At 38.2% G+C, this 16,520-nt stretch overlaps 1 protein-coding gene across 1 annotated transcript; it reads left to right on the top strand.

Moving 5' to 3' along the window:
* Positions 1-446: 446 nt before the first annotated feature.
* Positions 447-15,343, top strand: LOC311271660 (macoilin). Its single transcript, XM_084377449.1, has 11 exons — positions 447-981; positions 2,462-2,603; positions 2,704-2,830; positions 3,578-3,701; positions 4,605-4,783; positions 5,977-6,439; positions 6,538-6,696; positions 8,244-8,414; positions 10,631-10,757; positions 11,454-11,628; positions 12,340-15,343. The coding sequence occupies exons 1-11, from the start codon at positions 905-907 to the stop codon at positions 12,528-12,530; spliced, it is 1,935 nt and encodes a 644-aa protein (XP_084233575.1). The 5' UTR covers positions 447-904; the 3' UTR covers positions 12,531-15,343.
* The last annotated feature ends 1,177 nt before the right edge of the window (positions 15,344-16,520 follow it).

The following is a 16,520-nucleotide window of genomic DNA, read 5'->3' as shown; positions in this document are numbered from 1 at the left end:
AAAGCCAAAATGCTTTTGTTGACTTAACAAGCGCAGCATCTACACACAGTAGGTGGTGGTATGCACCTTTAAAGTTGTTTTGTGAGCAGCCAATAAAAACAAAGAAGAACAACAACAAACACACTGTTGTCGCGCTCATAACGCTGAGCTGCTCACTGTGTAGCACAACACGAGGGGAAATGTCTTATCACAGCAATAAATAATCTTTGCTCACTACATCTTTGCCTTTCTTACACTCAGGTTTGCAGGTCAGCGATTTACTTTTAAAATATAAAAATGTTCTATTATGACAGTCTCGGCCATGAGAGTCAGGTAATTATCGGTTATCGTATCAGCTTAAAAAATTCATATCATGTAATCATGTTACCACTAACCTGGCTATACTGATCATGTGACTGTCTGCTAACCTTTAAATGTAAGAACCCAAAGGTGGCCATTTTGTACTGCCCTGATGAAGGCCTAGCTGAGATGCATAGGCATTTGTTTACTGATGTTGCGATTGAACAGCCATGATCAATTAATTAAAGGCTCCTTAACTCATTACACTCTTGGTGCCTCAGACCTTTTCAGCAATTCTGAAAAATCCAGATATGCAACAGAATTAACAATCAAGAGAAACACTGAAACATCCCTGACTAGTTGTGTTGGGTACAGTGTGTACAGTGTGCTCATCTGCTCCCCTCCTGCGATGAACACTTGTAGGTACAACATCCACTGCGCATGCGCAGAGCCAACGGCCGCCTTGCATTTCTTCCCAGACATCATCACAGGTTGAACTGAACATCCTCTTCCACCAGGAGCGATCTTCTGCCTTTATTTCTGCTCTTTTTTTTCTTTTTCTCCGCCGCCGCTTCTGCTGCCGCGGTGCGACTTCAAACAGCACGGAGGGAGCAGAAGCCATAAGATGAAGAAACGCTATGTGGACGCGAGCAGGCTACGGAAAATGAAGAAACTGAAGATCACGGAGAAGCTGTCTGAAAGGTAGCTAGCGCCCGCGAGAGCCGCGTCGCCTGGCGGAGGCTGCTTTTGTTGTGGTGTCCGTCTTTGTGTGAATTTCAGCCGTCGTCACCTGTCTGCCTCACATCTCCGTCACTTCGTCCGTGTCTCGCGTTTAAACGACGAACCGGTCCGGAGCTATAATGCGGTCCAGTACCGGCTGAGCTGCGGGGACGGGCACGTAGGAATGATGTGCGAGTTACTTCAGCCGACATTTGTTTACAGAAAGACAGAAATGAGCAGCTGTGCAAGTTAACGTCGGCCTCCTTCTCCTCAGGCTCTTGCATCTGCTTTTACACCGTCCTCTGTATCCAAGTGACACCCTCGTTTAACGCGTTATTCTGGTGTTATGTGTTGATACTGACTGTGTTCCCCAACAGACCGATGTGAAACAGCTCATCCTGCACATAAAACCATAATTTGAAAGCGTCTAGACAGAGTCCAGACAAGAAAATGTTGCCTCAGCAGAAAAGAAACCACTTGTTTTAATTGTGCATTGTTTCACATGAGACGGGAATTAACAGTTTAATATCTAAAATCACAGACATTGTCCTCATGAATTAGCTAGGCAGTTACTGCCCATTATTTAAAGTAACTTGCACATGTGTCAGCTATGCTAATGAAATAAAATTTAAAAAAGACCTGTAATATAAATATAAATACACTCTGTTGGTAATATTGCAAGGTAGACTTGCTGTTGTCCTCTCTCTCTCTCTCTCTCTCTCTCTGTACTCATAAATCTTAACAATGCATTTTTGTTTAATATTTGGCAGATTTATTTAAAATGCTAGTGAAGCAAATTATAAACACACTCTCGCTAAAATTATAAGGCAAATATGAACTTATATAAAGAATCCAAGATGCTGTTGTCATCCCCTTTCTGTCCCATCGCACTCTTTTAGTGAAATTATTGCTTTTTGTTGTTGTGGAATAACTTGCATGGTTTCTATCTGTTGTAAAAAAAAAAAAATACAAATACACTTTATATAAGTAACATTAAAAAGGGAGATTTGGGCTACGTGCAATAGGATGCTGTGGTGCTCCCTCTCTCCTCCAGATGAAATATTGCCATGGTTACCAAACAAAGAAGGGGTGATGTGATAGCAGCCTATGGATGAGCAGAACAAAGGAGCAAACCACAGCCCCTGTTTGGCTCGTGGTTGCCTAATAAAATGAATGAGGGAACAGTCATTGTTCTTCAGCACCTCTACTTAAAAGATCGGACTGCATTTGTAAGACGCAGCTGCTCAATTATAGGTTTAGAGACATGTATCCGGTTTCTAGTTCTGTATTTGCTTCTGCTTAACGCCTTGGCTTAACGGGCTTCATTGTATCTAGAATGTCTTTATTTACCACAATCGGAGCCAAGAGCAGAAATCTTTGTCCGAACTGAACACACCCCCTCACTGATGTCTAGTGATATAAACAGTGATGGATTTTCTACTATTCTTCTGTCTTTGTACAGTGCGTACACCGTGCTGAAGTTTATGATGATGTGGACGCTGGTGCTGCTGGCAGATTTCATCCTCGAATTCAGACTGGAGTATCTGTGGCCATGCTGGCTCTTCTTTGGGAGCGTGTACACCACTTTCCACTGCCATGGGCTGGTGAGAACCCCTACTGTGTGTGAAGCGGCCCAGATGACTATTATCCCACAGAGTGAATCCAGTGTATCTTTACTGACATTAATGTTTTCTTTGTTTGCAGGTTATCTGTGTTGTTTTTGTCTGTGCTGCCTTCACTCTGGACATCTTTTGTTTAATTTTTGTTCCTTTGCACTGGCTGTTTTTCGTGGCTAGCACCTATGTGTTATTCAATTACATATGGCATACAGGTGAGTATGTGGATTATTGTTTGTTTTTGCCCACATGTGTGGAAAAATATGCCAAACTCTGTTCTTCTCATAAATATCAAACGATAAGTTTGCCCCAAAAATGAGAATTCAGTCATTATCCTCTCACTCTCATGCCAATGGAAAGTCTGGTTAAGTCTCGTACTCCACAAAACATTTCTGGAGCTTCACAGCAAAACAGTGTTCTCCTAAAAAACTGAAGCACATAAAATGCCTCAAAACAGCTCGTCTGGCATAATCCAAGTCTTCAGAAGTCCAGAGTTTCCAAAATTGGTTTTAAGATTTTAAAACATATTTGTTTATTATATTGATTTAAACCTGTGTTGCACAGTTGAGCCCATGTACCCACTTCAGACGGGGCGTGTGCTAACACTGTTAGCTTAGCAGCTACAGTGAAGATTTTGGCTTTAAAAAGGGTTTAAATAATGTCTTTTTAATGTTGGACAAGCTGTATGGAGTCTTTTGTGTTTTTGTTTTTTTTCTGTTGTACTTTTCGTTTTTAAAACGAGTCCCCATCTACATCATTGGTGAGAATGCTGCAATGCCGTTTTGCTATGAAGCTTCAGAAATGTTTTACAACTACAAACTTCACCTGACTTTCCTTTGCTATGAGATGTGTAGATATCGACTGTTTTTTCATTTTTGTGTGAACTGATCCCTTTTAAGATGTGTAATGTAAGCGGTCCTTTTCTAAATTGAATTTTGAGTATTCTTTCTTTCTTTCCTCAGAAAAAGGCATCTGTATATCAACGGTATCCCTGTGGATTCTGCTCGTGTACACAGAGGCGTCACTGCGACTCAAAGACCTTAAAACCTCTCATGCCAACCTGTCTCATCTTTTTGCTGCACACTGGTACATTGATTTAATACAAATTAAGACCATTGGATTTCAAGAATGGTGATGTCTCACATAAAATTAATTGCGCTGATTTAGAATTAAACTTTTATTAATCTCCTGTGTGATATAATGAAGTGGACTTGATGTTTTTCATCATAGTTTCCTGCAGTCAGTTCACTTTTATGCTACTAGGTGTTGACCTGATGAAGTGAAAATGTATTGGTGCACAATATATATTGGGATATTATGAACTGTATATATTTATTGGTATCAGTGAAATTATAGCCAATAATGAGAGATGATAATATGGGGCCAAATTGCTTTTTATTTAATTTCACTCAACCAGCACAGCATCTGCACACTCTGGAAAAGTAGGAGACAGTGTGTACTTTTACAGTTGGTTTACAATCCGCTGATAAACACAGAGAAGAAGTGCAGAACGCAATAAATGTTCTGCAAGTGTTCCAAGGGTTTTTACACAACAAATAGTTGTTTTTCTTTTCAAAAAATAGACAAACACACTCTTCTGGCAAAAAGGTTAAAAAGCCTTTATTTAGGTGGCTATTTCCTACTGAGATTAAAAGCATTGAGAGTGCATGTTACAGATGAGCTGAGTAGCAACCGCAGCACCCTTTATAAATATACAAGATAACTGCATGCACCTCATCACGTCTTGGCCTGTCTTACCTTCAGGTTTGCATAAACTAGAGTGTAGAAACCTCCTTTTAAATTTTATCTTATTGGTATCAGCCATAAGAAGAAATATCTGTTATCTGTATCAGCTGAAAAATATCCATATCATGCATCCCTATGAAAATATATAAATAATGTAATGATTAATAATACAAATCTGTTAGCCAGGATGTGTTTATATCACATACTCTAACTGTGTCTTTTCCCCTTCGTGTTCTCATTCAGCATCGGATATCCTGTAGTGTATCTGGGGTTTTATGCCACCTGCTACTTCACCAACATCTTTAAGTTGCGCATACAGAAAGCAGTGCAGAGTGAGAACGACTTCCACATGCACCTCCTGCAGCACTCGCTCCCTCCAGGCCTGCAGGTTTACCCCAAGACTGGCACAGATGGCAGCAGCAGTGAGTCTTCTGCACCACTTCCATTTATACACACTTGTTTCTGCCATTTTTACAATCTGCAGGATGATTCTAATTTAAGTTTGTTTGATCCATGAGATCAGAGGGTTGAGTTTCTGCAGGCGCTGCTCTTGTGTTTGTGTGATCATCACTCAAAGTAACCACTCAGTGCTCTGCTGTTTAGTCCAAATGAACAATGGGAAAGATTTGCCAGAAACTGGGTGTTAAGAACGTCGATTATAAATACAAAAGATTATCATACACTCAATAATGTGTATCAGTGAAATCCTCTAGATTTTCTATTGAAGTTAATTCACAAATTATTCAGTTAATGAGTCATGCTTTTATCACACAATTCAATAACCTCCCTTATTTTTCATCCAAGTGGAAATGGTGACAGAACTCGCATGGCAGCAAATATTTCTCAAAGAACACAATTTTTTGTGTCTGCTTGGTGATGTTAATTTGTGGTAGCACAACAGTGATAAGTGGACGGCTGCACTTTCATTTTAATACTTTTTGATGCTTTTTTTCTGGTATTAATACCAGAGAAGGCTAGTTAGGGAAGGAGTAAAGATGAGTCAATCCTGCGTAGGTAAAGTTAGGAACAATCCTTTTGACTGCAGGGAAAAAAAACAATGTGTCTAAACCATTTTCAAATTATTTTTTTAGTTTTTTTAGTCTATACACAACTTACTCCCAGTCTGTTTAGTAAAATTTCCCAAATCCATTGTTACATTACAAGGTAAGTCAAAAAGCTTCGCCCCAGCTTTTCCAGGACAATCTTCTCTCAATTTTCCATTAGATTAACAATTGCGACTAACAATTATTTTTATTGTTGATTAATGAGCCAATTATATTACTTTTTAAACAATTAATTGTTTATTTGTGATGTCTTCAAATTGCTTCTTTTGCCCAACCAGCAAATCCTCACATTTAAGAAGCTGGAGCCAACAAATGTTTGAGATTTTTGCTTGAAAAATGAAATGTATGTGGGCAGTGATGGTTATATAGATTGAAACTGATGTATTTATTTTTGTACATAAAGAGCATAAACAAGCCTTAATTGTTGCAGCTCTACAAAAAAAACGTAAATAATATTTTCACTCTTCATATGCCAGGTACAGAATTAAGACCCTAATAGAGCAATGATAGTATCCTTTTTTATCTTTTTTGTTTTTTGTCTGTACTCACAGGCTCAAAATGGAAGATAAAGCCTGAGTCGACTCAGTATCAGTGTCAGAATGGTGCTGTAGTGGCCCACGATGAGGGACACACAGTGGACTGCCTCCAGATCCGCAGCGAGGACCGAGCAACGGAGAAAGGAACCCACGAGGTGAGGTCAGCTGAATCAAACCGGCGGACGTCATCATCCAAACCCGGTGAGTCCAGAGATCTGCTCCACTGTGGGACGGGAGGACCAGAATCCTCTATGACCCCGGAAAATCTACCTCAAGATGAGCAAGGAGGCAAAGCCACACGGACGGCTAAAAGCTCCTCGCCGAAAGCCCGCAGAGGCAGCACGAACACTCCTTCACCGCCTGCAGGGAGGACTGAGAAGAAACAGAGATCCAGCTCGAAGACAGTCAGCCCAAACCGGGATGTAACAGACAAGAGTGCCACAGCAGCTCAGAATTACCACGCTGAACAGATGACCAAGTATGGCACTCTTGAAATTGCTTCCGTTCAGCTTGAAAGTAGGGCATGTGAAGATGAAACCAGAGCTAAATATCTCTGTCTTTTGCTTTAATTTTCAGGCTGGAGCAGGAGCTGAGGCGGCTGAAGGGCGAGCTGCAGACAAGCCGGCAGGGTGAGCAGGAGCTGCGGAGTCACATCTGCAACTTGACCAACAGCGAGAGGAGCCTGAGACCAGAGGTTTCCCTGCTCAGACAGTCCAACATGCTGCTCCAGAGCAAGTGAGTCACCCACCAGAACCACTGCTGAGATCTTGTCTTTGGCTCCCTCTGTGGGCTGTTTTACATATTACATAAGTCTATAAATAAAAAAGTGAGTCCAAGCAGAAATGCTGCGAGAACTGATGTTGTCTGTGAAAGTAAAACCGTTTTTTTGGGCAGATGTTTTAATCCTCAAAAGATCTGATGGATCTATTTTTAAGCTGGGCCATAATTAATATCATATGAAGTCATATTTCATGTTGCGGGATTGTGGCTCACAATTCTCATCCATAATTCTCATCCATAAATGAATGATAAGTACTTGAACTAAATCTTTCACAGCATTAGATCTTAAATTCATGAGAATATTTGATTTTTTTTTTCTCATTCAAATTGTTTGTGGGCTACTATAACACAATCTGACCTGTGTGATGAGCCTGAATTGGAGTTTGATCATGATACTTTGGAAGCTTAACCCATTAATGACTAACAACTTTTTTTAGTATGTTAAGGAAAAGCTCCACAGATTTGTTTTCTGTAAGAGGTAGAAACGCAGAATCTGCTGTGGAAACTCAAGACAAGTCGCTACACATGACAAAATTAAAATTTCTGATTTCACCTAGTAATCATGCCTTGTCAATTAGAAGACAAAGAATCACAAAAATAAGTGTTGCATTCTTGGGGCATACTAAATATCAGATTTACATTGGATTAAACTACATATTATTGAAATGTAAGTTGTTCGGACTCCAATGGTGCAAAACAATTTATAAAATTCTTTATATTTTTTGAGATACAGCCATTTATTTATCATACTATGTTTAGTTGTTAGTCATAAGGGCTTACTTATTTTTATAATTTTTCACAAAAACACTGGTGGAAATACAGGTTACTATTGTCACATGTTCAAAAAAAGTTATGCACTTAATGACCAGATAGACTCAAGTAAGAATTAATTATAAAATAGATTTTCCGGTGCCCTTTTAGGGAGAAATGATGAGAAATGTAGCTCCATGACAATGAGTTCCCACATGTTTCTATAGGGTTCATGTTTATGGCTGTGTTCTGGTCAACTGATGACATCTGTTCCTTTTTTGAAATGTGTGTTTGTCTGTGTGTGTGTGTGAAAAGTAAAGGGAGACAAAAGAACAATAAAGTTAAGATGGGTTGAAAAAACTGAGATTTAAAACAGCTATTTATTTACACTGAAAAAGGAAGACTATAAAAACATGCATTGTGTTTTACTTAATAGTAAAAATATGACCAAACAGTTTTATCTGGAAAAACAGATTAGTACTCAAAGCACATTTACTCAGTCCTTCCAGTCACAGATGAACAGTCTGAACACATTTCCACATCAAATCCACATCCACCTGCCAGAGGCTTCTAATCTTGTTTGAGATGAACACGTTATGCATAGTTTTGATAAGACATGCTCCAGTTTTTTAAAGCAAGGTGCTCCCCAGTGACAACTAAAACATCTCCTGTCTGTTTTTGAGGCACTGACCCACTTATTTACAGCCTCATGTTTGCCATTACTTAAAGTGAGTTTAATGTTTTTCCTTCAGGATTCTGTGTCTAACTAAAACCAAGCAGAGGGACAAACAGAGCAGTGCGATGCTGGAGAAGAAGACCAGAGCAGAGACGGAGGCCAGACTCTCTGCCGAGAGACAGTTGGCTGAGCTTCAGGCCCAGAAATTGGAGGAAGCAGCCAGCACAGCACGGAGCCTAACAAACAGGTAAAATAATTACTGCCTGGAAAGTAAAGCTGGATCTGCAGGTGTTTGCTACTGATTATAATTCAATGCTGTTGTGAGCGTATCCCAAACATTTGAAGAAATTGTTTGAATTATGATTATTAGTTTGAGAGTGTGGTTGAGGAGATCGATACCACTGTCATGTCTGTGTTCAGTAAAAATCTGGAGCCAGCAGCTGATTAACTTAGCTTCACATAAAGACCGAAAATGGTAAGCATGGCTCTCTGATGGTCAGAAAAAGCTGCCTACATGTAGCGTTGGGAAGTAACGTAGTACAGATATCTGTATTTATTTTATTTATTTATCTGTATCTGTATTTATTTTTCTGACAACATTTTTACTTTACCTCTGTACATTTGCACACAAATATCTGTACTTTCTACTCCTTACATTTTTACAAAACTCATTACTTTAGTTTTAATGCATTTGAGGGGAATTATCAATTATTTGTATTTTTGCATTATTGCACGGTGTCTTCCCAACATCACAATATCATGCATGGCAGACGTAGCGAGACAACACAACTTAAAAGACGTAAGAAGACAGAAACAGACAGAGTAAGACTCGAATCAAGCCCCCAGGAAGAGCACCAGGCTTTGAAGCCAACTTTTGTAGACGCCAAACTGTGCAATTACATCGTCACATGATGCCTGACTTTTTGCCATAAGCTTACATTGTGAAAGTAGCTGTAAAAACAATGGATCCATTTATTTGAGCATCACAACCCCCGTAAAATGATTTGTTTCACTGTCAGAATTTGATCCAATAAAATTTGGAAATCCTAGAATAGCCGCAAGATTAAATTATTTCATCTCTATTTAAGCTAGCCAGGCGCTAAACTGGAAGTTAGATGGCTCGTTCAGCGCAAGTCAGTGACCCTGCAGTCCTCTGCCTGGATTTTCTTATGTTCTCAATTTTATGCTGTGCTTGGGATGCTTTACCAACCCAAAATGTTGGTATTTGACATCCTGGGAATCAGCTATCTCTGTGGTGTGTTTACGAACAGCTCAGACAAGTCCTACTGATTCTACCTTTAAGTTTAATAGTCTTTGAATTATATTAATATGAAGTGAAGCTCAGTTAGCTTTGCACAGAAATGGCAGGTAGAAATGTCCTTAAGAGGGAAACTTTTTACTTCTATACTTTGAGTACATTTCAGATCCTGCACTGTCTTACTTTTACTTGAGTAAAGAAGTTGAATCAGTACTTCTACTTTCAGAAGTTTGAAGTATCTGTACTTCTACTTGGATAATGAATGTGTGTACTTTTGCCACCTCTGCCTACACGTTATACTACAAAACACCATTTGTGGTTCCTTGGGCTGTAACTAATGATTATCTTCCTTGTTGATTAATCTGTCAATTACTTTCTTTTATCAGTGTCAGAAAATTGGGGAAAAAATGTGTGTTTCCCGAAGCCCAAGATGATGTCCTCAAATGTCTTGTTTTGTCCACAACCCAAAAATATTCAGTTTACTGTCGTAGAGGAGTCAAGACACCAGAAAATATTCTCATTTAAAAAGCTGGAATCAGGGAATTTTGACTTACTTAAACCTATTAATCTATTTTCAAAATGGTTGGCAATTAATTTAATACTTGACAACTACTTGATTAATCCTGGCATCTCTAGTGTTTTCCCAGGAGATATGTGTGGGAGTATTTTGCATATTTATTAAATTATATATTTAAGTCACTGTGAACGGCCAAGAAACAGTCCAGGACAAAACAACCGATTTTTGTTTATACACGTTTGATTTTGTGTGCTTTAAAACAAACAGTATATCAACAAAATGAAAGTTAATCAGTGAGCTTTAGAGGTGTAAATAAGTGGATATGGTTTTCTAGCGAACCAGGCTAGCTGTTCCCCTCTGTTTCCAGTGTTTGTGCTAAGCTAACTGCAACTTAAAATACAGATATGACAGTGGTATCGGTCCTTTCATATATGTTTTGGCAAGAAAGTGAATGAGAGTATCTCGTAAAATGTTGAACTATTCCTTTTATACACAAATGATTATTTTTACCGATTAATATATTTCCTTGCATTGTATTCAACCATCTTCATCAGATGTGTGGAATATAAAGAAACCCAAGAGAAATGTAAAAATGTCATGTTTCTTTCTGTGTGAACTGGTTCTTCATATCCAATGAAAGCCCTCTGTCACAGCTCAAAACTGATATTTTCTTCATCTCCTACACCAGGCAGGAACACTGTGAAACCCAAATGTTAAGGAAAAGAGTTAAAGATCTAGAGACAGAGTACAAACAACTACAGCTGGAGTATCAAGTGAAAGAGAGTCGTGTGGTAGATCTAGAGAGTGATGTTGAGGTATCTGTTTTTTACACTATTTGGGAATGAACCTGTGAGTTTAAGTGTTTGTGAGTCTCAAGTGGTGCAGTACTTGGTTGTCATGTACTCTTTTTGCTGTTTGAGTTGTTTTTTTTTTATGTCTTTAGTTCTCTGTGTTTGTAAAATTATTGGAAAAATGAATTATTTTAATCGCGAACATTTAGTATTTTTTTCATTTTATTTTGGCCTGCTGTCAACATGTTGCACTTTGTCATCATATCAGTATGTAGTCGTATCGTATGGGTGTTGTACTGTGTGGTATTTCATTTTAGTGACATACTCTCCATGAAGCATGCTCAAACAGAAGCCAGGTCTTTCATAAAAACATTGCACTGCTTTAATAAAAGAGCACAAGTCACCTCCCTCAAAATGTGACACACTGTTCAAAGGGACACAGAAAGAATCATCCCGACACATCAGAGTGTCTCTGTAATAATGTGCAGCTTTCATGTTTTTTGAATGGCTGGCAAGTTCATCATCAGTGTGTGGTGATTGTTCTCTCTGTGGTGCATTGGTTCTCGAAGTGAACAAACCCTAACAAAGAAGAAACAAGAAACATTGCTGACTATTAAACTTTAAAAGGTGAAAATACTTCGGAAACCAAAGCACCGACTCCCTCAGGTGTGCATCGCACTGAACTTCGCACTTACTGTTTAATGTGTTCTTTGGACTCAGGACTTGGGAAAGTACCGCTGTGTGGAAAAAGAGACAGACATGCTGCTGTCCACTCTGTCAGCCATGCAGGAGAAGGCTCAACATCTGGAGTACAACCTGAGCGCAGAGACTCGCATCAAACTCGACCTGTTCTCGGCTCTGGGAGACGCCCGCAGACAGCTGGAAATCGCTCAAGGTTCTTACTCTTTTTCTTTGTGCATTGTAATTTCTTTCATTTACAACTGACTGTCTCCAGTAGAAGGGTTACAGTGTGTGATTGTGTGTTATTTTGACAAGAAGTAGACCGTGAACCAACAAACAAGTGAGGAGTTTTTGTTGGACATTGCATCCAATAGCAACACCGTGTGGCCATAAAACTGTATTTTGTGGCTCCACTCCTTTGTCTTGAGGCATAGAAATATATATTAAACTTGGCAGTCACATGCAATTGGACCTCACTCTCCCACTCTAGTTGCAAATAAACAAATACACCACTGGGATGTTTTTTAAACAAAAAATGAAATAACTTGATGTCTAACATATGCTGAATTTATAAGAAGGCACAAATTATTTAGAATTTGTTTTAGCTTTGTTGCAAAGTTTTTCCTCACACAAAAACTTCAGACAGTGTGTAATCAGTTCTGTCTGTTGTGGCTTTTTCTTCTTGTTTCACACAGTCTAGCAGCATTAAATGACCTAAACAAATTGTCCACAGGCTTGTTCAGGCAACTCAGAGACGAGGAAGGTCTAATTTTTCACGTCATGTTACCATCTGCTAACATATGGCCATTAAAAAAGTGATATATGTAAAATGCTGCAAATTGTTACATAGAGCCCCTTTAAAATATTCTGGATTGCTACATCCCACTGTATCCACCCTCTCATAGTGCTTTCGTCTGTCCGACAGATAAAGTGATGAAGCAGGACCGGGAGATAAGGGAGATGAAGCAGAAGATCGCAGAGGTGATGGCCGTCAGTCCCGGTGTATCCTACGTGGCGCCTCGGCCTCCGATGCCACAGTATCTCAACAAGCTACTCAACTCTGAGCGCTACATGCTGAATCCACGAGCACTGATGTACCAGTGTCTGAAGAAATAAAGGATGTCGTCACCTTTTTTTTAGATCCTCAGACCTCTTCACCGCACCCCATTAGCCCCCTTCGGCTAATGGATTTTATTACAGAGCTAAATGACACCGTGAAGTCATCTACTTCCAGCAATGAATGGAACCAGAATGATCCTCCACAAATCGAATGCCTTTTGCTGCACTGATGGTGCTAACTTGACATTATTATATACATTTACTGATTCATCACACAATCGTTGAAGAGTTTCACTCCAAAATAGGATACCTGATATGCAGAACTGCTGTAGGTGCAACTTTTATGTTGAGAAAAGTCATCCCAACAGCATAAACCATATTTGGGATGCAACAGAGAAAAGCACAACATTTCTTTATATTCAGGAGCTGTACATTTGTCTAAATGAAAACCTGGTTTTCATGTGATAAAACAATGAAAAAAGTGTCTCCAACGCTTTGTTCAAAGAAAGCTGCACCCAAAAAAATAATCTCAGATCAGTAAATTAATTTGTTGTTTACTAATCCCCCAGTTTTCCAAGTTGATAAATCTTACTATCCTACAGGCCCTCTAACATGTCAGTTAGAGTAGCTTTAATCTGTGCTTCATCTGTGAAAACATAAAAAAAAAAGAAATTCTGGAGAATTTAGAAAAAAAATGTTTTCATGTGTGGAAACCAAGTGGGGAAAAGAAATTTTATTAAATAATATATATTTTTTTTCTTTCTTTCAGGAGAAATTCTTTTGTTGTTTTTTTCCCCGTGAATGAAACTGAGTGTTTTTTGGTTTTTTTTTCTTTCCAGGAGAATGTTTCTTAAAAAAAAAAAACAAACAAACAAAAAAACTGGCAGGACAAAAGAGAATGTGTCAGGCATGGGGTTATGGTGCATGTCAGCCTCTTGTGGTCAAAATGAGTACTACAAAAACAAAAACTTACTCTATTCTAGAAATTTCTACTGCCAAAACTTTTTTCTCCCTCAACTTCAAGCATGAAAAACAATTCTCCAAAAACATTTTTTTTTTTCACAGGTGGAAAAATAAATCAAGGAACATAGAAATATTCCCCTGGCAAAACTTTTTTATTCCCCAACACTTCTCAAGTCATGAACACAGGAGAGAAAAGTTTAGCTCAGACTTAGAAAATGGATCACCGGACATAAAAAAAGATCTTTACTTGCCCCTCAGGGCCTCGGTACTTCAGTGTATTTCCAAAAAAGTAAAACTACCAACTCAATATTATTATTAAAAGTATTATACTTATAAAGTTGCAAGATTTTAGAGAGTATGATAACCTTCGTTTTAATTATTTCAGAATAATTTTGATATGCAGCAAAATTCACTAGAGCATTTAGAACATGATAAAATGTTAAAATCCCGTTTATCCCTTTGAGCCAAATGATATATTAGAACATTAAGATCTGCAACGATTAATCGATTAGTTGTCAACTATTAAAGTAAATGCCAACTGTTTAAGCTAAGCCATGACAGTGTGACGATGAGTCGGCATGCACAATATCAGTACCCTGAGACTGAAGCAGCTAAATTAAATCCAGCCATCATCATTTTATTATTGACACGTCCAAATATCCTCCGTGGAAAAGGCCCATTTAAGATTTCATGCTGCAGGTTTTGGTAAAACGTTTTGACTTGAGAACTGTGAAGCATAATTTATGTCTAGAGATGAAAAACTACATTATGGAATTATCTCTGAGCCCTATAGTATCTACAGTAGTTATGTTCGAGGGCTTCCTTTTCATTTTTAAAATGAAATAAACCTTAATTTGATTAGATACAAATATTCGCTCCAACAATATTCTATAAACAAAAAAAGAATAAACATTATTATTAAGCAACACCATTAACATATTCTACATTTTTAAGGAAAGTATGCAACAAGATGCTTTTGTCTGTGCCTGTAAATAGTGGATTTAGATGATTTGAATTTTGCTGAAATTCAGAAGAAAGTCATCAAATTACTTTTTAAAATTTAAAGTACACAGTATTTTGGAATGAGACCCTTCAGAGTCGCGGACATTTCGGTTTTTACAGGTGTCGTTTTTTTTTATGCTGAAATCTGGGAGTTTCTTAAGAACAATCTGCAGTGATGTTTAATTGCCTGATAAAATTGAGGAGATGCAGTAAACAGGCTGCGATTATCTGTCTTTGTTTCAACTGACAGCTACATTTTGATGTTTGGCAGCTCTCAGCTCCACAATGACAAACTCCTGGAAGAGAGAGAAAGTGAAACAGCTGAGCTGAACGGTTGCCTTGTGGAGTGGAGTTGTGTATAACAAGGAATGGTGTTGACCAAACATGGTTCATGAATTTAATTACTGTGCCTATATACATTACTTTCAAACTGGGAAGTAAAACACAAATTTAATGTGAAGAGTAATGTGTTTGAATTGAAGTGCTATGTACTGTTTTTGTAGTTTTTGTTTGTTTGTTTTTTAAATTCACAATGTACAGAATTGAAAATACCCACGCAGCTGAAAAACACTCATGAACTGGATGTCGCCATTTTGGTAGCTTTTTATTTAGAGTGTGTTTCTAGGGTGTTTTATATCAAAAATATTTTTTAGTCTTGCTGTACTTTTATTATACTGCTGTAATTTTGTACGGCAACGTGTTTGTCAGCATGAAATGTGTTTTATTCAACTGTTATTTGAGCACACATTGTGACATTAAGTATGTACATGGATATACTTGTACAAGGGCTACAGTTTCTTAAAATTTTGAACAAATAATTAATTCAAACAGTGATGCTCTGAGCGTAGAGGTCACACTCCTGATACACCAGGATGGGTTTTTTTGTATAAATAATTTAAACAATTGAATTTTGTCTGCTTTGTGTTTTTGGTACATAATTTTATCTAAAACATATTTCATTTCATTTTCCAATCTTAAAGATGCAATACGTAAGAACTGACCACCTGTCGGATTTAAAAAAAAAAAAAAGAGTAACCACTAACTGCTGCTAACCTTAACTGCCATTTGCTAGTTAGCTCAGTTAGCCGTGCAGCTAGCAGTCCAGACTGGGCGGTCAGAGAACCAGGAGACAGTTGGTGTTTACTTGTCAGATTAATTTTGCATTTAAACCTGCTTTATTTTCGTCCCAAAGAGGTTAAACTTGCCAGAAACATTTTCTGGAGTGTTTATTCTTTTTCCTGAATTGCTCTTTATACATGCATCCAGAGTTAAGTGAGCCAGGTTATGTAGGCATTTATTTTTAAGCTTTCAAACCATGCTGTTTGCAAACTGTAAGCAAGGAACCAAGTATTTACTGAGGAAATTGTTCTAACAGACACAAATATGTAAGTATCGTCTGCATACATGTGAAATCGATTAGGGACAGTCAAATGGACCAAGTACACAGCCTGTGGAACTCCTTTTTACTCTCTCGTTTTCTTTTTCTCAAGTTAAAACATTTTTACTTTAATATTGTTATTTGGAGCCAGTGTATCGATATACATATCGCAAGAGAAAGTGATGTGATTATATATCATATGCTTTATCGTAGGCAACCAGGACCTGGATGACTGAGAACCTTCATCAACAAAGTGATGTGATACTGCTGAATTTAGATTTTGTCCAACCCCTAATTTTCATCATGTCTTCACCTTAATTCCCACGGCTCTGGGCATACATGCTAATGCTAATCACTGTCATTTGCATCTTTTTACTTGCACTGTATGCCATCACACTTTCTCCCATCCTGTCTGAGCAAACTGTCATGACTTGTAACAATATGACTGTCCTACAACTCGTCATATTTACCTCCCGACATAATTAACCATTCAGACCACGAGTAGGTCTGTTTTAGAAGGTCCTAACACCCCCCAAGGTTGGGAATGACTGTAGTAAAGCATAAATCATTCTTTCCTCAAACATGAAAGTAAATATTTCAGTCTAAAACTTATTGAAAGGTTTTGTGTATTGTTGAAAAAAAACACCTCATACGGCAGTCATGAATGCGTGATAAACACAATATGACACACCAAAGGCCTGAAG

The sequence above is a fragment of the Pagrus pagrus genome (assembly GCF_965226575.1).
Source record: "Pagrus pagrus genome assembly, chromosome: 16".
NCBI lineage: Eukaryota > Metazoa > Chordata > Actinopteri > Spariformes > Sparidae > Pagrus > Pagrus pagrus.
This window is presented reverse-complemented; position numbering and strand designations above follow the sequence as displayed.